Below are 21,992 nucleotides of genomic sequence, written 5' to 3' on the forward strand. Positions count from 1 at the left end.
TACATTCGATTATTTGAATAATGTTATTATTAATATGTATATGTTATAAAATAAGATATAATTATACAATAATATATAAGTGAAGAAAAATGTAAGCTAAACAAAATAAATACATACTAATTATTGACTTTCGAAAAATTAATATAAATGTTGTGAATGTTATATTTGACAATTATAAAATATATAATATAAAATAATAATACATAATTTAAAAAAATATATAAATACATACTAAGAACCAAAAGAACCTTTAGTAAATTTAATTTTTAGAATTTGTAGGATTTTAATTTAAATTAATGTTTTCTGTAGCTTATATATAATCATACGTTTTATCTACAGTAAGTGAGTTTAATAACATATCTTGTTGGTCGAATTACCCTAATTATTTATTTACTTTATTGAACGTTACTTTATTAAATTTATATTTTTTATTTCATCGAAGTAAATAGGTTTGAGATAGAGCTGATTTGAAAAGTTGAAAACATTACAGTATGAATCATTCATAAGAGATGTCTACTGGAAATGAGAAATATGTCTGATTTAATATTTGTTCAGGTTTTAGTATAACTTTCGAGGTGTAAGCAATACACCCAGACTTAAAGTATAACTTTCCAGAACTTTTAATTTTTCGCGTGAAAGACTATTTATTACAGTAATTGTAGTGGGTTTTTCACATACAAAAAACGTGGGGTTCGTGTCACAATTATGTATAATTTCATTATACTTCGACTATTGTATCCTGACGCGCGAGGTTTTGTACACGAAGTAAATAAATAGTTGAAACAAATATGGTAAACTACGAATTAGCCGAAAGAAACAATAACTTGTTAGAAGTGGAATTTCTAGAAGGAGACGGTCGATCGGATTGGGGGTTTTATGCATCAGGCGCCAACATACATCAGACACCGTTGGTCCGCCGGATTTATCAAATGGTTTTTACAGATATTTTGACGTACGTATACGACGATCAGCAGTCCCTTTACAATTATTATCACTGTCAATTCAACTACGACCATCACCACCACCATCGTTTCTACTACCACTATTCCTACATCGTCAATCCAACTACAACAAAACCATGATGGATATGATACAGACAAAGACATTAAGAACGAAATGAACCACCACAATCATCTTCACTGCCTATTCATCACCACCACAGACACCAATACCACTACCACCCACCTAATCTATAACATCAACCAAATGAATTCTTTACTAGAGAAAAGTACCGCCACTGATCGCCGTTATCATACCAATAAACTACACACCGCTCGGAGTTCCACCGGATTATAACCACACCTTTTGGCTTAGAACTCATCATTCGGCATTATACGATATATTAAGCAGACTAAGCGTCTATTCAAGGCGCAAAAACGGATGCGACTAAAATTATCAAGACAAAAGCTGCCACGATCTGTTTTTTAAATCTTCGTAGCCGAGAGCCGTACCGGAACCCGTCGTATTCAAGCAATGACTGTTATAATTATAGTATATATAATTATCATACGTACAATTGAAAACGTCGGCCAACGGAAAATTCTAGATGTGACTAAAAATAGCATACGAAGCACCATTTAAGAAAAAGTCCTGATTACAGATGATGAAAAGTGGATGGTAAAACGATGCCGATTCATTTGGAGATTATGGATAATAGCATTGTCCTATACCAGAGGGAAGAGATCCAGACATTTGTAGATATAGGAACTAGTTATATACTTTTCATGCGGTGATGATTATAACGATTAAGATAAACTCTATGTTTTAAAATTAAGACTAAATATTGAAACGAACTATTAATACTTTTAACATTCATTATTAATTACTTGAGGCCTTTAAAATTTATATCTGCTATTTAAAAATGTGAAATAGAAAAAGTTTTGCGATTTGTAAATAATTGACAAGAATACAAAATAAAAATAGTTTAGGCGCATCATAATATATTTAGTCTTCTTCTGATACATGTTTGATTCTATCAATTGGTAGAGAGCATACCGTTTTGATGTAAATATGCGAATTTCCTCATCGTTCTATTCAAACATTGTATCTGCAAAATAAAACATAATATTAAATTAATCATACAGTTATTACTGTTTGAATTGTCAGTCGAATAACATTCATTTTTTCATTCTATATTTTTGTAAGTTTATAGTATACAAATAAATTATCGAAGATGTATGGAAAATAGGAGTGTGTGGTAAGACAAATAATTGTAGCTTGTGGATGTGTACCAGTCTCGTGCAGGTCCAGAGATTACGTGTGACAATATTTAATCATTAGATAATAACTATTATTTTTACCATATAAAAAAATGTTTATAACTTGAAATTTAATTTCATATTTCTTTTAATACCACAAAACAGAATAAAAAGATTCATAATATGAATTGGTATTTTGCTATAAGTAGAAAAGTTAAAGAGGAAATTTAAATTAGATTTTCATATCATAAATATAATATAGTTTTATAATTTATAATATTTAATACATAAATATTTTTTATCGTTTTAAATAAAAAAAAAAAAATGGGCAAGTGGGTATCGCTCTGCTCTATAGTAGTGATGGAGAGTAGGTCACTGGTCTCTACAATGGATGTGTTAAATTTGAATGCAATGACAGGTATCATTGTGTACGAAAAACGATTTTGAACGGAGTTGATTTGTCAGTCAATGATAACTAGTAAGATATATTGTATTATTACCTTTATTTAAATTTTAATACATCATTACTTTACATGATTTCGAAAAAATTTTCATTTCATACGCTCATAACATTTTTTCTATGTTGACAATGGAATTTTTTTTTTTACAGTTACTTGAAGGAAGGAAAACTTATGGATAATGTTGTATTGGGTTTTTTAACCTTAGGTATAAATCACAACAATTTTATGAATTTTCAACTTTAAAATTCCTTGCAAATTTACGCAATTTTGATATATTTCGTAAACATTTGAACACTTTAAATGCCTATAAACAAAAATTGTGACTAACCATTTTTGATTTTTTTTTTTTTTTTTACTGCGATAAGTAAAACTTATAATAAACCTTGAATTACATTTTAAACATTTTTTGGATAGCCAAATTTTTTTTATCGGCATTTCGAGAAAAAAACTTAGAAAAGTAGAAAATTTCAATTGTCTATAAGTAGCTTGAAAAAGGTCAAAATATTTTGAAAATTTAATCGTAAATAGATAACGCTAATATAAATATTTGTTGAAAATTTCAAATGTTTACAATGGTTAGTTTATAAGTTACGGCAAAATCAAAAAATAGATTTTGTCAAAAAGTGGTTAAGTGTAAAAATTCCTGTTTTTCCATTAATTTTTCAGGGTTTTTCCCGACGCTTTTGAAAACTACTGTACATTTTTTACTTTTGACCCCCCAAAGTACCAACAAGATGAATTTTTCTTTTCAAAGAGGGGCTGAAGTCAAAAGTCGAAGCATTATTACTACTCCAAAACGTGATGACAGACACAAAAAAAAAAAACAAACATATTTGTAAAATCAATACATGCATCACTCCGTTCAGAATCTAAAATTAAACCATGTGTATGGAAAATTAAAAATAATAACAAATGGCGAAGAATTCAAGTCTATTGTAGTTTATATTCCAATTCCAATTACAAAAAGTCAACAGATAAATAATTTTCGATTCTTTTGAAAAATAGTTTTATTCAAATTGAATAAATATTATATAATATATAAAATATATTGATGTAGTGTGTATAATGAATATTATCGGTTTTGTCGCAGATTCTATACTGTTAATTATTTTTTTGCCGCAGTTTACCTAAAATTTTATCTAAAAATATCATGTGTAAGTGTAACCTATGTTATATTACAGGTCATGCGTAGCACAACAACAACTAAGGATACTTAGATATATGTAGGAACCTCACTTACACAACATATTTCCGTGGTTGAAAGTTGTCGTTATCTTCATCGTAATTATATTCACCACGTGAAAAGTAGATAACTAGTTCCTATATCTACAAATATCTGGATCTCTTCCACCCGGTTTAGGACAATGGTGTTGTCCATGATCTCCAAATAAATCGGCATCGTTTTGCTATCCCGTTTTCATCGTCTGTATTCAGGAATTGTTCTTAAATGGTGCGTCGTATGCTATTTTTAGTCACATGTAGAATCTTCTGTTGCCGGCGTTTCCAATTGTACGTATGATAATTATATATCTTATAATTATAATAGTCATTGCTTGAATACGATGGGTTCCGATACGACTCTCGGCTACGAAGATTTAATAAACAGATCGTGGCAGCTTTTGTCTTGATAATTTTAGTCGCACCCGTTTTTGCGCCTTGATAGACGCTCAGAATGTTTGGTATTGGTGACTGTGGTGGTATTAACTGGCTGGTGATGATGATTGTGGTGGTTCATTTCGTTCTTAATGACTTTATCAGCGACATAGCCGTCATGGCCTTCGTTGTAGTTGATAGTAAAATGATGGCAGTGATGATGGTCGTAGTTGGATTGAGAGTGATGATAATCGTAGAGGGACTACCGATCGTCGTATACGTACGTCAAAGTATCTGCAAAAACCATTGTGGTCGATCCGTTGGACCAGCGATATCTGTACGTTGGCGCCTGGTGCATAAGACCCCCTGTCCGATCGACCATCTCCTTCTAGAAACTCCACTTGTAGCAAGTTGTTGTTTCTTGCGGCTAATTCGTTGTTTACCATATTGTTTCAACTATTTATCTACTTTGTGTACCAAACTTCGAGTGTCTGGATACAATCGGAGGAGTCGAGACTGTTGGCAATCCCAATACACTGGACTCGAACGAACCTGAAAATAACACAAACAGGTTAAATCAGCGTTAAAATAATATAAGCTTATAAAAATGTCGTATAAAAAAAAATGTATTTCAATTGCTAGACATGGGAAGACACTAAAGCTTCAACTAAAAGCAAAGCTGCTGAAATGTCAGTATTTTCGCGTAGGGGAATTGGTGGAGGACCACCCACATCATTTGTTTTTAATGGTGTTGAAGAAAACGCACACAAATTAATTAAGCCCGTTTCAATATCAGGTCATACATTATCAGCTGAATCCATTGCGAAATTTTCAATTGAACCTGGTACATAGTAGTACTCAGCTGCATAACTAGTGGTATTAGATACTTTTAGATAATTTAGAGACTTATGAAAATGTAGATGATTTACTAAATAAAACTCTGTCGAGTCTTAATCTTTTTCCTTCCTGTTTTTACCAACTGAAACTCCCGTATAATACTACCAATAATAGTAAAATTAAAAATTTACATGATGTATAATACTAATACCTACCAATTTTAAAAATATAATAAAAATCCAATTTTTTCCTTTACAATGTTTCCTAAACCTAATCCAACAATCAATTCCAAAATTTATGGTCAACAATCTTGTAAGTATTATAAACTATATAATTTTTCCTGAAAGTACTTATGTGTTTGTACAATTTTTTTTTCAATTGTTAAGTATCATTGGTATAATATAATACTAGACAATTTTGTGAAATGTCAGTTAGTTAAGTAATTAGTATATTTAAATTATTTTTAATTCCTTAAGCAATTGTTCGAAAAAAACTTAACTGTAATACCAATAAACGTACATTATATGCAGCTCGATTGGATGAAGGTAATTTAATTGGTGACAGATTGGCAGACTTGGTATAATGTAAATTGTTGGCAAAACAAAAATATTGGGACCAAAAACTAACTCTTTTAGCTGAACAAAATACTTCTTTGAAATCTTTTACAGATTGCCCTCTTGCTAACCACAATAATGAAGAGTAATAATAATTTCATATTTATTTATTTCCAATTCATATACCAATACTAATTTTTACTAAATTGAATTAATCTTTTAATTGATTCTTTCTTCTAACATAATGGTAATGAAGTTCCTGTAATTCATCATTGTTTTTAAACTTTACTCTTTTTCCTATACTATAACTTGGTTTAATGTTGTTTTTATACCTACACATTTTTTAACTTTTATTTTATATCATTCTTATTTTTTATTTTTATTAAATCTTTTTCGTTCCTATTATAAGTATAGACATCAAATTGTTTTTATACTTAAAATTTGATTCTTCCTTTAAAATAATAATTCCTACTTATTCCTTTATATAAATATTTATTGTTTATGACTAACTTATTAATAATATTAAATTATAAATAATAAAATAAATATATATTATTAATTAATAGTTATTTATTATTAACTAACGATTATTTAATTTTAGTTAATGTTGAAAATGTTGTACAACACTTGCTCTTACTCTTCTTCTGTTGTTTAAATCGATATTTACATTGATCACGTTCTTGGGCATACTTAAATCTCATCTTTAATAATCCATTACAACTTTCTATTAAACTCCTATCCCGCATTTGTTTGGAATTATATAGTTCTTCTTCTTCATTTACCGGATTTTGGAATGGTATTAATAGCCATGTTCTAAGGCCATACCCTGAATCACCTTTATATAATGTTATATACCATCCTTCATTTAAATCCAATACAATTTTCTTTTTTTATGTATATATATTTTTTATAAAGTAATAAAAAATAAATATCTCAAAATGTAAATTATACAATATTAATTATATTTTAAAATTAACTAATATCCAGAAGATAGAAACATTGACTGTATCTGCTTAATTCTTAAACTATAGGTAGTATATTGCAATTGTTTCAAATGTGACTATCGTGTGTACTGTGTACTACCAGGATACAGTGTATTCACACTTAATATTTGTGGCATCAAAAATCTGTTTTTGATTAGCAATCATATTATAGTTGGATCACAATATTTATCTAAATTTTAAAATACAATATACCCCAGGGAAAGTTTACTGGCCAACGTCATATGGAAGTACAGTAGAAACCCGTTGTTATGACCTTAGATTGCAAGTCCCGGAAAAACTCCTATATTGTATGTACTAATTTGTATCGATTATAATGACGTCTGTATAGTGACTATACGGATGTTATGACGGTTATTTTTGATTTTATCGGAAAAAGGTTTTATCTATAATGACTTTATTAGTTTTATCAAAGGTCTTATAACAACCGATGAAGCTAATTTCATCGGTTTTTTGTAAATTTATCGTCAGTGTTCCGATATTTGTGTACTTGATCGTAATCGTCGTGCAATAAACTGTAAATTGTGTTTGAGTGTTCAATCTTTGAAAAATAAGTAAACAAAAGCCATTTACAATTGAAGAAAAAGCAAATGTAATTTTTTGTTTAAAAAAGGGTGAAAAAAATTTCGACGTAGCTAATGAATTAGGTGTAGGTCACTCAACAATTTCTAACATATGGAAGGCTCGAGACAAAATAGAACAAATGTTTCAAAACGAAAAATTATCAGTTAAAAAACTTTGAAATTGTACGCAAATGGATTTAGATACGGTTTTACTACGATGGTTTAAAAATCAAAGAAATTTACGCATTCCAATAGATGGACCAATTCTTTAACAGAAAGCCAATGAATTAGCTGAAGGCCTTGGTAAGCATAATTTTAATTCTTCCACTGGTTAGATTCAAAGATTTAGATCAAAACATAATATTCTGTTTTCTACAATAAGTGAAGAATCCAATTCGGTCAACCCTAATATAACACAAAATTGGCTTGAAAAAGTATGGCCAAAAGTATGGGAAGGATACACCAATGTTCAAATTTATAATGCAGCTGAGACTGGGCTTTTTTTCAAAATTCTTCCAAACAGAACATTTAAATTTAAAAGAGAAAGATGTTCAGGTGGTAAAATATCTAAATAACGTCTCACCATCTTAGTTACAGCAAGTATAAGTAGAAAAAAAATGAAACTGATTGTAATTGGAAAATCCCGTATTCCATGGTATTTCAAAAATATCAAAAATATCGACTGTCTACCAGCAACATATGAATCAAACTCCAAAGCTTGGATGACTGGAGAATTATAGTCTAAAATTTAATATAAAACGAGAAATTCTAATTCAACGCATATTGCATAAACAATATCTAAAATAGAACCCAAAAAGTCTTAATCAACATATTATTATTTATAATTGAAACTTACTGTTCGAACTATTTTCAGTGATCATAACACGTCCCACTTGTTCCAGTGTAGACAAACATTTTGATATGGTGATGATTAGATGTATAATATTGATTTTCACATTTGTTTCTGTTTTTTTTGCGATCACAGATTTATACATACGTTTCATGTTTATGAATTAATTGTACACATTCACGATAAATAAATAAATAATTAAATAGACAACAGTACAAAATCAAAAATATTTAGATACCGCGTAACTATTGGCGATTTCGTGTTTTGAGCAACGAGGAAACCGTCAACGGACGGCGAGAGTAGTCAGCCTTACCTACAGACGGTTACCTCATTGCTCATAACGCGAAATCGCCATAGTTAGGAATAACTTAATAGCTTCTCTCGTTATAGTGCCATGTCAACCTTAAAATTCCAAGCCTCATCATGAAAGTGCCATATCATCGTGACGTGGAACATTTTAATGGTATCTATCACAAACTAAGATAATAACCATGGTTAGTGGTAACATTCGAATATCGGGACAACTGCAATTGTCAGAAAAATGTGAAGACTTTACCGTATGTCAGAATGTCCATAATAACATCGATAATTACTCGAATTAAAATAACAATACAAAATAGCAAGAACAGCTTTTTCACAATAGCTGTTGTGAATAAATGTAAATAAAAACCATTTAATCATGACTAATATCACTAATATTAATGTGGAAAAAATATAATTTTATATAAGGATTTATTTGTCTGACAGTTGGCAATACCTTCTTGCTTTCGGAGTCTTATCAAGTTTCTCTCTCTTATCATTTTTCAGACCATTGCCCCCCCCCCCCAAGACAAACAATAAAAGTTAATCACAGTTTAATCGGCCGACCTAGCACAAGGTCTGTAAAGAATCGTTATAGATCTTGGAATTAGCCCGGGTAAAATCAGTTAATAAGGGTAATCTGAGTTTAATAAAAGCATAGACTATATAGTATAGTATAAGGTCTATGAATCGGACACGGAACAACTGGCACCAAGACCACAGAATAACTATTACACGTTCATTGCATAAAACTTGCGATTCTTATTACAAGATACTTGAAAACATTTTAGAGTTGAAACATAAATGCAAATACCAATGTAAAACTGAAAAACATGAAATATAAATATATAACAGATAATAATAAATAATAATTTGATAAGTGATAAAAGATAATAAATATCTACTAGAATGCTTTATTTGATTTGAATGTAAAATAAGTGTAAATAAAGAAAACACTTGTGCAATAACTTAAAATTGCTGTTTCAATATAGCATATAGTGCATTTAAAATATCAAGTAAAATGATTCATATGGAAAATAATAATGGAGAATTAGAATCACTTTCATGATCTACTGTTCTTGGTTTTTAGGCATTAACTTTTGGTTACACTACTATTAATTTACTTTCAATTACATTCTGTACACATTACACTTACGATCCGTTATTATTTTTAGTATCTTCAAGTTGATTTCCGAAGTACGAGGTCGATACTTTCAACAGTAGTATGAATACCAATTGATGTCTCGGAATCATCCGAGTTATCTCCTGTACTGCCATCTAAAAAAAATAAGTCAGTTAAATATGTGTAATGGTTGCATGATAAAATGTCACTACTACACACCATTAACAGAACCAAAACATTTATAATACGACTTATACGTGGACAACACTGAATAAATCCAAATTGGAAACACCAAATAAAACTAACAGACAATCTTCATTCTTATTCCAAAATATTTGAAAGCAGTTTACAGTTGAATCTTAAAAACAATTATGAATGTTCTAGTGCAAAAAGATATGATATATAAACATATAACAGATGATAAGAAACTATAACTATGATAAGCCATAAAAGATAATAAATATCTACCAAAATGTTTTGTAGAATTTGAAAATATCAAATAATTGTTACTAAGGAGTACACCTGTACAAAAACTTGAAATTGCTGCATTTCAGTAGAGTATGATGTTACTATTCTTTAAATATAATTCTGATTTGAACATGATAATATCGAATTACAATTGAATAAAAATACCATAAAACATCTATTGAAACGATATGATTTAAATAACATTACATTGCTTTATGGTTTCGTAGAACAATAATAATGGAATAGACGTAGTAAAATTAAAAAGATTTTTTTAGCTAAGGCCGATTTTAAGAATGAATGTCACAAGCTAAAAGTGTTTGCTATTATTTTATTCAGATGATTAACAAATCTTTTTGTTAAAACACTATTAGTTTACTATCAATTACATTCAATAACCATTACACGTACATTGCATAAAACCATTATCTTTATCAGTAACTTCTAGTTCATTTTCAACGTATGATGTTGGTAGTTTCAACAGAAAAATGAATGCCAATTCATGTCTCAGCATCCTTTGAGTGATCTGGACTACTGCCGGCCATAAAAAATCAGTCAGTTAAATTGAATATGTATGATGGTTGGAGAATTATAATAATAATGATTAGCATTAAAAGACAGTACAAATCTAACAGTGTGTTTTGTTAAATTTTAATGTAAAATAAATGTAAATAAAGAATATATTTGTACAATAAATGAAATTGCTACTTTTGAGTACGAAAAATAAACGAATTTGTTGTTTTAGTAAAATTTCTCATATAATACCTTGTTTTATAGTGCATTTAATACATCAACTTAAAATGATTCATATGGAAAATTAATAATGGAGAATTAGAATCACTTTCATGATCTACTGTTCTTGGTTTTAGGCATTAACTTTTGGTTACACTACTATTAATTTACTTTCAATTACATTCTGTACACATTACACTTACGATCCGTTATTATTTTTAGTATCTTCAAGTTGATTTCCGAAGTACGAGGTCGATACTTTCAACAGTAGTATGAATACCAATTGATGTCTCGGAATCATCCGAGTTATCTCCTGTACTGCCATCTAAAAAAAATAAGTCAGTTAAATATGTGTAATGGTTGCATGATAAAATGTCACTACTACACACCATTAACAGAACCAAAACATTTATAATACGACTTATACGTGGACAACACTGAATAAATCCAAATTGGAAACACCAAATAAAAACTAACAGACAATCTTCATTCTTATTCCAAAATATTTGAAAGCAGTTTACAGTTGAATCTTAAAAACAATTATGAATGTTCTAGTGCAAAAAGATATGATATATAAACATATAACAGATGATAAGAAACTATAACTATGATAAGCCATAAAAGATAATAAATATCTACCAAAATGTTTTGTAGAATTTGAAAATATCAAATAATTGTTACTAAGGAGTACACCTGTACAAAAACTTGAAATTGCTGCATTTCAGTAGAGTATGATGTTACTATTCTTTAAATATAATTCTGATTTGAACATGATAATATCGAATTACAATTGAATAAAAATACCATAAAACATCTATTGAAACGATATGATTTAAATAACATTACATTGCTTTATGGTTTCGTAGAACAATAATAATGGAATAGACGTAGTAAAATTAAAAGATTTTTTTAGCTAAGGCCGATTTTAAGAATGAATGTCACAAGCTAAAAGTGTTTGCTATTATTTTATTCAGATGATTAACAAATCTTTTGTTAAAACACTATTAGTTTACTATCAATTACATTCAATAACCATTACACGTACATTGCATAAAACCATTATCTTTATCAGTAACTTCTAGTTCATTTCAACGTATGATGTTGGTAGTTTCAACAGAAAATGAATGCCAATTCATGTCTCAGCATCCTTTGAGTGAATCTTTGCATATATTCTGCATATTACATTGACATTTAGATTTTTGACATTGGATTATTATTAAAAATTGATGTACCAACAAATAACGGTAAATATTATTATAATATTGATCTTTTTTAACAGGCTTTATAAAATATTAGAGTAAATTGACCTATTATCAAACTTTTAGGTAAGAACATAATCTGTGTTTTCTCGTTGGTTTTTTACGATATTTTAATTTTTAGGTGAGTATCAAAAATACTAAATATTTGAAAATGCTCATAATTCACTTAAAAATTAAAATATTACACTTATTAGAATATTTATTTATTTATTTATTGAATATACATTTTAGTTTTGAATATTATACAATTATTATCATTGAAAATCTTACAAAATCTCTTATGGGGTTATTTATTAGATAAATCGCTTTATTTACCTATTATACACGGAATATAATATTTTAAAATTAAAAAAAAAAAAGAATAATCAATAAATATCAATATTGTACGATAATGTACTGTTGTACTGATAGCAGTGCCCTATTGGCTATTGATTTATTTAACATATTTACAATATAAGTGTTATAACTCAAAAACTAAATTTAACCGCTCAATTCTGATTTTACCTACCATCGTTCTCAGAGTAAAAAACCTCATCAATGAGGTAAAAAAAAAATTAGAAAACTGCATGCGCGCTAAACTATATTTATACCGATATTGCAAATCATGACCATACCTATGATTTTACCAATCAAGAGCATGGTAAGTGTATACAATAGATCAGTGACGTAGTGAACTACTTTTTGACCAGGGGCCAAATGCAGAAGAACACCAACCAATCTACCCACCTAACATTAATATTAACTCTTAAATTTAAATGCCAAGGGTGGTATTTAATTTATTTTACGCCTATACTTTACCTTGGTACCTACCTATAACTATAGGCTATATACCTACCCACTCATCCACCCAATATCCACTAGGGGCCAAGGCCCCTTGAAAACTTCAATAGATTTTACTATTATAAAATATGTAATTAATTATTAAATTAACATAAATATTTAGATGTATAGACTGAAAATTACTAATATATAAAATGATAGTCTAGGTATTATTAGTCATGATCATGACTATGTACTGATGGATTTGTTACACAATGACAATAATCATAATACGTATTCAACCGTTTAAATAATACCAAATAGTATAAAAAAATATTAATTTTTTTTTTTTTAAATAGATTCTACAGAGCCCTTGATACAAAATTCTGTGTATAATAATTTTTATTGGAGTATAAAAATGATGGTACCAGAAATCTGTGTATTTGGAATTTATATAAGTTGTATGAATTAAACTCCTTGTAAATGCTAATTAACACAAAATGTTTTTTAATAAACAGGGTTTCCTATCTTTTACACACACAATAATAAGTAATATTTGAAAAAATGTTGAAAATTATTTATCTAATTATTCAAACAATTCAAAATGTTGATGAAAAGATGTAGTCTATTAAATTGTTATCAAAGAACTAGTTTTTTCTTAATAACATCCTTGACAAGACAGAATGCTTTTGCAAACTTTAAAGAGTAATGATAGAGATGATATTTATATATTATTAAAGTTTTGTAGTGTAGGAATGAGTAATTATTAAGTTTAATGTGTCAGCCATCTTATTTCCTTTAAGGTTGTTTAATAGGATTTACTGGTAGAAGTTAAATTTTCTTTTTTAAAATATTTTAGTTATTTAATATTATGTTATTTGTAGAAACATCCACTAGGACCAAAAGCTATCCAACTACTACCAACTAAATTTTTATTCCGGTACTTGGACAATGTCTCTAAAATAAAATAAAAAATGTATATAATATGTACAATTATTACATTGTTTTTCTAAATTTATAAAACTATAATAAAAAGGCAACAATGTTACATGGGAACTAAAATAATGTGTATTGTGATGCAAAATAATTATAATTTTCTGATTATTAAATTAATTTCAATTATTTTTAAATAGAAGACTGATCGGAAATATTCATAACTCATCTTATGCTCTTAATGAGAAGTTGATTGGCAGATAGATTCTTCCTATACTGCCAGGGTTAGAAATAAGTTCACACATGAAGTAGTAGTAAGAATTATACCAGATATTTAATAAAAATCAACTAGAAATAAAATAAAATTTAGTGTTTTTACTTTTTACATTGTTAATAAATTAACTTGAGCTGATATTTTCCAGAATATTATAAGAGTTAAATTAAAAAAATCTTCACTTGAAAAATTCACAATTACTTACTACTTATGCCAGTAGCAAAATGAACAGATAGTTCCTCTCCACTTTCATGAGGTTCCATACAACTGAAATAACTTGTATGAGAATCATTCATAGTAGATACTAAAGCTCCAAATGATATATTTTTCCGTCGACTGTCATGACACACATCAAAACCAAAAATCATCATACCCTACATAACAGTAGGTTAAATTATTCAATTAATATGTATACAAAATATATTTAAACATTTACTTTTTTGGAATGGTAACTAGCCAAGGAGCACCTCCAAGCTTACAATTTATTTGAATGGCAATTTTTGTGCAAATTGACAAATTGTTTTTTTGCACATTTTTCAATAGTACTACTTGTGAGGGTACTGAAATACAATGTTTAAATAAATTATCTAATAAAATTAATAATAATTAATAAATTAGAATTATACCAGCTCTATCTAATCATAATTTTCGTTTAATCATACTATAAAAATCTATATGCCGATGGAATAACAAATAAAATCAATGATGGATTCAATTTATTAATTACTCTTTCTAGTTCGCTCAAAAATGTACTTGATTTTCCATCAGCCATAGGACATTTAAAATTTATACTAATAAACTATCAAAAAATATATGGTATAACGAATATTTACATATCTGGCCTAAGTTATACATATGACATCCTTTATCCTGCCTTTGCAAGATTTTTAGCAAAAATATAAACTTCAGTACAATAATCCTTAAGAGTTACAATAACCCTATGTTTTACAGTAGCAGAAATTAACATAGGTAATGAGTGTAAGTGCTTTGTCCAATCAGCTTCTATACCACCGTTATATCCTTAAGTTCAACTAACTTGTTACTTAATGTAAGATTCAATCTTTTTAATTCATTAACAAACTAAAAAATAATAATAATATAATTTAATTATTTACAAGCATTTTAATTAAATAAAAACATTTACGTCAGGTGCAGAAAGAAGATGATTTGCAAAATTTGTCAATTTGTCCATGCATTCTTTGGGATTCACACGAGTATGTATGGACATATTTTTCATAAGCGTGAAATTGTTTCTATCATTAAAAGCAAGATAGTTAACACAGTGCACATAATTAAAAACATTTTTAATTAAACTACCTCATCACATCGTTATACCAGTCAATATGCATAATTCTGGAACTAGATAAACCAATGTATCTTCAACTCCAAACCTACATATTGATTTCTGATTTTTGGAAATCAACATAGGTTGCCTGCCACCACAAATTGCCATGTTCCATTTCTAAATTTCTAATACAGTTATTAACATATTAATAATTAGACTAAAATATTGAATATTACTCATTTGAGATAAGTACTTCTTTTTAATATTGTATGTAAGTCATTTTTGTTCCATCTTTTTTTTTTTAATTCAGAATAAGGATCAGAATTTTCATCATATCATCAATCCTGTACCTATGTTTCATTGTTGTATTTGGTAATCACTGTAGTACCAATAACAACACTTTTAAAGTTTATCTAAATAATATTATAAATTTATGTCAATAATAAAATATTATTATGAAATTGTTTAAACAATATTTTTCTAGTTCTAATATCAGTAATAATTTATAATTAGATAAACATATTTTTAAAAACCTATTCAACTAATTATCAGTAGTAGACCACTACTAGTAGTATAACTACTATAACTAAACAGATACATTTTAATATTTTATTAAAAACAAGCCATGATGACATAATATATATTATTAACTTTGCAGTGATATAGCTTAGGTAGCAAGTAAACCATACTGGTGTGTTATATTTACCTATTGGATAAAATAAAAAAATATTTAAATAAAAATTTTTTTCAGAAAATGTATAGGTTCTTTGATAAAATAAATAATGATAATAATAATTTAATAAATAACTGCTTTTAATAAGCTTAATTGGGGTTTAGCTAATAGCTATTAAAATTACTTTAATTTAACCACCTACACATGATCCAAGTCTAATAAGAAGGTATGTATTTGTAAATAGTGTCTTAAGTACCTTTATGCTATATTTTGATGCCTTAGAACAAGAATAATATAGGTATTAATTATTCATAATGTAATATATGGATAATAAAAATCTATTTTTATCCACAGTAAATATTTTTAGCAGATGATCCATTTAGTAAATAGTGTTTACACACCATATACATATTTATGTTTATAATACATGATAGTATATCATCATAGTACTCGAGCGTCGAGCCATTTTCAGATTTTCTAGGTATTGGTGGAACTGACCACGGACCAAGTTCATAGATAGAAGTAATAATATATTAATATGCATGGTTTAAAAATTTACTTGTTTTAGTTATGGGAATATCGTGATATCGTGGTTCTCGACTAGCAGAGGAAGTCGTCTTACCATATCCTAGGACTACGGACTTTCTATAAGTAGTTTAGAAACCATAAACCTATAAAAAGTTAAATAGGTCAATGATGTCTACGTAGAAGTGACTATATATGATTATTATTTATTACTAATTATTAATTAGGTAATAATAAAATTTGATGTGACAGTATCCAATGCTAGACAGAAAAATCCGAATGACGAATATCAAAATACGGCAGTATATCACAATAATATTATATAACTTATTATCATTATCAGTTATCAGTTTATCACTATATATATCCAAATGCAATCGATTTCACCAACGGTGTGTCTCGTTGTTATTAATCATAATATACATAAATCAAAAGACTCAATTGTTAACGAATCATTCTACCGGTGGTTTAGCTGTAAAACCTTCAACGCTCGTAGTTTGTTTAGTTGATCTATTTCTTTGCTTCAGCCGACCTCACGCTTATTCTAGTATTTCAATTACTAGACATCCAGTTGTTCCTACTATCCAGCTCTCGCCTACTTTACGAACTTGCAGACGTTTACAAGAGTCGCACACGTAGCACAAGAAGAACGTCTGCCGAGAAACCATGTCTTTTAACTTCCCAGCGTGCACCTACATCGTGGCCATGATATCTGACGCTTTTCTGTTATTCTTCTCGGTGTTTCATGTGAGTACCTATGACCAAGCTTTTGACTACTGTCACACCAGCTACTCATTCGGTTGATGATAATTATTTAATTGAACATTGGTCATTACGAACAACGCTTTTAGATAAGCACTGGTTGAAAATTACCTAGGTGTACATTGAGTACCAATATAGTTTTGGTCAAGATACTATACATTTCTTATGATATTTATCTAATTTATTGTAATTTAGCGTTAGTATTTACTCTAATCACTCGTATAATCTCCGGAGCTCAGAAATTAATTTATTTTAAAACAACTATTATACGTGTATTATCTGACTAATCAAGTAGGTATTAATTGATCACACTTATAATATAGACCAGTGTTTCTTAACCTTTTGATATCACGGAATACCAAACAATAATATTTTTTGTATGTGGAACCCGTATGAAAATTATCTTTAAAAAAGAAGTGTACACAAATATATGGCAATAAACCCTTAAGTGATCTTCATGAAACCCTGGAGTTTCACCAATTACAGGTTAAAAAACACTGAGCTAAGCACTTAGTTGTGTGACATAAACTGAAAAAATGAATAGATGACCTAGTCCAGTGTTTCACAACTAGTGTTCCGTGCAACCTAAGGGTCCAGTGAGAAATTTGGGAAAATATATATTAATTAATAATATTTTTAATTTAAATTATGATTTGATCATAGAAAAGCTCCAAAAATTTTATAGGGGCTCCACAAAACATTCAAGCTCCTGCAAAGGTTCCACGAGTAAAAGAAGTTGGAAAACACTGACCTAGTCGACCTTTTATAAAATATGAGTATGATATTATTTCACCAAATATCAAATTCTCAAAATTTTAAATGATATAGTAAAATACTTTTAATGCATGTGAAGCACTTCAGTTAAGCTTTTATCATGCCTTGTTCAAACCTTAAATTATGCCTATTTTGTCCATGCATCAAATCAATCCTTATATTTTTTTATTTTATTTAGTGGTTATCAAATCAATTGTTTCAAGCTGAATTTTTAATGATTAATTTATTGCTCGTAATTTTATATACGCTAGTATCTAGTACCTATACAATTATATTATAATAAAATACACATAAGTACACATATTATATTTATGATAAGATTAACTATGTGGCAAAAAAAAATATTGATACAAAACTAGTGCATAATGTTTATATTAAGTATTTTAATTATGAAGATCACTACATGATTTTAAATTATCTTAATGAACAGTGGTACATCCAGAGTTTTTTTTAAGAGGGAGAAGGGTGTCACCACATACAGATACATATTTTTATAATGTATTTTATTGCATTTTTATATATCTAAATATACAATTATTATGTTTAATAATCTAACTTTTATAAATTACATACATATACTTGTTAAAATATTGTGTAAACTATATAACTTAACTACTTAAGATAGATAATACTAGGTAATTATTGATTAATATTTAAGATGCAATTAAAATTTAATATTCAAGATGTTATTATGTTTTTAGTAGTATATACAATAATGAATAATTATTATTACTTATATAATAAGTAAGAAATACCTACAATTAAGACAAAAACTAATAGGATAAGGCTTAAAAAAAGTTTCGTACCCTCAAAATACCCCATTTAATACACTACTGTGATTATCTTAATCTTAATATTGATGAAATCGATGATTTCTCAAAAAAAAAATTAAACAATTTAAATATCTACAATATAATTCATGTTTATAATATTACATTTTTTCTAAATGTATCTTAATAACTTATGATTGTGTTATAATATATATTTACTAACTAGATTAATAATAGGTGTATTGACACGTAGATGCATATGTGAATCTATTTTTAAAATTGTATTAAGTAACTTACTTTTTTATATTATTATATCAAATGTAGTATGTATCAAATTAATTATTGCAACTAGGTATTTAAATTGATTTATTATTATTATTACTTTATTTTTTTGCTGCTGTTATTCTCTAAAAACTTTATAATTTTTTTTTTGCCATAGGTTATTGCGTTTGATGAACTGAAAAATGACAGCAAGAATCCTATTGATCAATGTAACAGCTTAAATCCAGTATGTATAAATATTAAATATGAAAAAGTTTATAATAGGAATTATGTTGATATTGTCTGCTATTAAGTACCTATTATAATTTATAACTTGAAAATTAAATAAATTTACCACAACTATGATACCTATACATACGTTTTTTAATTTTTAATTTATATGTGTTTAAACTGTTTGCACAATCAAATAAACGTTGTACCAAATATGTTAATTAAAATATTTTAGAACCTATTCTAAAACTAAAATATTTGAATAAGTTAATGTTGTATTCACTTGTGTTGTATCTGTATTACTATCACATAACATACTAAAACTTATATCCAGCAGTTCCAATTTTGTATGTTTAGTTTAAATATTTTAGTGAATTTGCCTATTATCAAATTTAAAGGTTAAATTATCTGTATTCTATTGTTGGATTTTTCAATATTTTAATTGTTCAATATTAATATTTTACATTGGTACTTATAACACACTTAAAATTAAAATGTCATAAAAATTCAAATAAAGAACACTATCTTTATTATAATAACTATTTATGTATAGTATTATTAATAAAATTGTATCAATAAATGTAATGAATTAAAAATGATAAAAGTGATGAATAAAAATGATGTTATTTATATTTCAGTTAGTGATTCCAGAGTATATTTTACATTTCTTCTCCAATTTGTTATTTTTGTTTGGAGGCCAGTGGTTATCCATTGCTATAAATGTTCCATTAATGGCTTATCATATTTCAAAGTAAGAGTGCATACATTTTAGTATTTATATATTTATAAACATTCTATTATATTATTTCAGATATCGAAATAGGCCCGCTATGTCTGGTTTTGGCCTCTATGATCCGACGAGTATTATGAATGCTGATAAATTAAATAAATATCAACGTGAAGGTTGGATAAAATTGACATTTTATTTGTTTTCATTTTTTTACTATTTATATGGGTAAGTTACTTATTTTAACAATATATAATTTAATCAATATTTACATTTTTTGTACTATAACTTTTAGAATGATAAGAGCATTAATCACAGTGTAAACCTATGATGCTTTGAACATTCATCTTGTACAACTATAATAGTCAAAAGTTATACTTAATAATGGGCAATTGGTACAAAAATCAATGGATTGAAAAATCCAACAATTTTTAATTATTTCAGTAAGAATAATAATTTTCAACTTTTTATATGTTTACAGTACTAATAATAATACCCATATTGTGCATGGATAATAAATATATATACATATTAATTAATTAAATTTATATTTTTTCAATAGAATTTTTCTAGTGATTTCATAAATCTTTTCATAATGTTAAATATATATATATTTAGATGTAAGGTAAAAAAAATATGTTAAAATTACAAAGTAATTAATTATATTTTTTTAACTATTTTATATTCTAACTCTTATTTTTAATTTTTAAAACGCTATAGAAATAAATTTACTTGAAATTGAAAAATTATATTTGCAGGTAAATATGTATGTTACTGGCAATCTGGAATGTTGGAACTGTCAATAAAATAATTAACAATTAAGTTAATTGTATTAAACATGATAAACTTTATTATATTTAATAGATTACTAAAATTGTAATACTTCAATAATAATTGTAAGAAAGACTGCAATTTTAATTAACTGATTATTTCATCATAATTTAATTTACTAAGTATAATTCATTTTTTATATCAATAATAAATTATGATAATATTTAGATTCATTTTAAAAATTAAAACGCTTATTTTTTAAATAAAAACTACATTTAATAGATACACATATAATTACATTCTTACACTTAATAATTAGAAATATTGTATAAGGTATCATAAACTTAAGACTCTACTCTACTGTAAAAATAAAACAAAAATATATCTACTATTAGACTATGGTCAGCTGACTTTTATCATTATAACTTATCAATATTAATCAATTATTAATTTTATAATGCACTTGCACTTACTTCTATAGAAGTCTATGTATACTTAACACAAAATTACTACGATAATATTATTTGTTTGTGTTTTTTAGAGAGAGATAAAAGTATCAATAGTTTTAAAATTGATAGCAATATTAGTAACAAAATTAGAAATATTAAAAATTATATTAGCAGAGTAGAGATTTGACAAGTACAATATACTAAATTTTAGTACTCACGTATTTTGGAAACATTTGAACAACTAATTCAAATAAATTGTGATTTTAAACTGGACCAAAGTTATTACATTACTGATGCTATAAATTGTTCAACATGTTCAAATTAAGTCCAATACAATTAATTGAAATTAACTTGTAATAATGTTATTATATAATTCATCTAGTGGTGATTTATAACTGAAATAAGAAATAATCTGAGGATTCAGTGATTAAGTAAATCAAATTAAGTTTATAGTAACTCTATTTTTAACTTATTTTAGTCAATTCACGTTTAGAAGCGACCCAGGCGGCGACTAGTTTTTGTTGACACGCCCATGCACAGAAGACGGCCGCCAGTCGCTTTTAAACGTGAATTAACTGTATAGGTTAATAATTATTACTAATTACAATGTGTTACTTGGAACAAATTAATTTCATAGAAACTGGCTTTTATCCTTATAAATTAATATTATTCAAACAATATTATAGTACTAAATATATTGTACTATATGTTATAATGTATTAATATTATGATTTTAATATATAATATTTTAATTATATCAATTCATTAAATTTCAATTATTAAATCATAAAATTAATCATGAATAAATTATTTTAACATCATACACTAAGTTTTTCTTTTAGTTACTGTTATATTTATATTT

General features: G+C 27.1%; 1 protein-coding gene and 2 long non-coding RNA genes across 16 annotated transcripts in view; 1 reads left to right on the forward strand and 2 right to left on the reverse strand.

Annotated features, from left to right (window-relative positions):
• The window catches only part of LOC113559251, a 34,125-nt gene extending 22,360 nt beyond the window's left edge, over positions 1 to 11,765 (reverse strand). For 11 of the 13 annotated variants that reach the window (XR_003625241.1, XR_003625232.1, XR_003625231.1 and 8 more), the window contains exons 1-3: positions 11,067 to 11,219; positions 10,881 to 11,002; positions 9,514 to 9,635 (exon numbers count right to left, since the gene is read on the reverse strand). This is a non-coding gene — a long non-coding RNA (uncharacterized LOC113559251). Of the gene's footprint in view, positions 1 to 9,513; positions 9,636 to 10,356; positions 10,480 to 10,880; positions 11,003 to 11,066; positions 11,220 to 11,722 lie in introns of those variants that run through there. The other 2 variants (XR_003625235.1, XR_003625239.1) reach the window with 2 other exon arrangements.
• On the reverse strand, positions 267 to 8,417 carry LOC113559252. Its single transcript, XR_003405921.1, has 3 exons — positions 8,064 to 8,417; positions 3,900 to 4,804; positions 267 to 2,047 (listed from the first exon to the last, which is right to left on the reverse strand). It is a non-coding gene; the product is annotated as an uncharacterized LOC113559252 (long non-coding RNA).
• Positions 11,766 to 16,747: 4,982 nt separating the features above from the next.
• Positions 16,748 to 20,819, forward strand: LOC113559250 (protein cornichon-like). Of its 2 annotated transcripts, XR_003405906.2 has the most exons (6): positions 16,748 to 17,132; positions 19,131 to 19,199; positions 19,822 to 19,934; positions 19,995 to 20,138; positions 20,206 to 20,353; positions 20,669 to 20,819. XR_003405906.2 is itself a non-coding variant. In XM_026964907.2 (5 exons), the coding sequence occupies exons 1-5, from the start codon at positions 17,052 to 17,054 to the stop codon at positions 20,231 to 20,233; spliced, it is 435 nt and encodes a 144-aa protein (XP_026820708.1). In that variant the 5' UTR covers positions 16,748 to 17,051; the 3' UTR covers positions 20,234 to 20,454. The 2 variants fall into 2 exon arrangements, 1 of the variants encoding a protein (XP_026820708.1); XM_026964907.2 differs by lacking the exon at positions 20,669 to 20,819 and having other exon boundaries at positions 20,206 to 20,454.
• The last annotated feature ends 1,173 nt before the right edge of the window (positions 20,820 to 21,992 follow it).

The sequence above is a fragment of the Rhopalosiphum maidis genome, chromosome 3, assembly GCF_003676215.2.
Source record: "Rhopalosiphum maidis isolate BTI-1 chromosome 3, ASM367621v3, whole genome shotgun sequence".
In the NCBI taxonomy this organism is placed as follows: Eukaryota; Metazoa; Arthropoda; class Insecta; order Hemiptera; family Aphididae; genus Rhopalosiphum; species Rhopalosiphum maidis.

Coding starts and splice junctions, on each gene's coding strand:
- LOC113559250 (XM_026964907.2), top strand. CDS start 17,052: ATGTCTTTTAACTTCCCAGCGTGCACCTACATCGTGGCCATGATATCT. Junction 17,133..19,130: donor TATTCTTCTCGGTGTTTCAT/GTGAGTACCTAT, acceptor TTTTTGCCATAG/GTTATTGCGTTTGATGAACT. Junction 19,200..19,821: donor AATGTAACAGCTTAAATCCA/GTATGTATAAAT, acceptor TTTATATTTCAG/TTAGTGATTCCAGAGTATAT.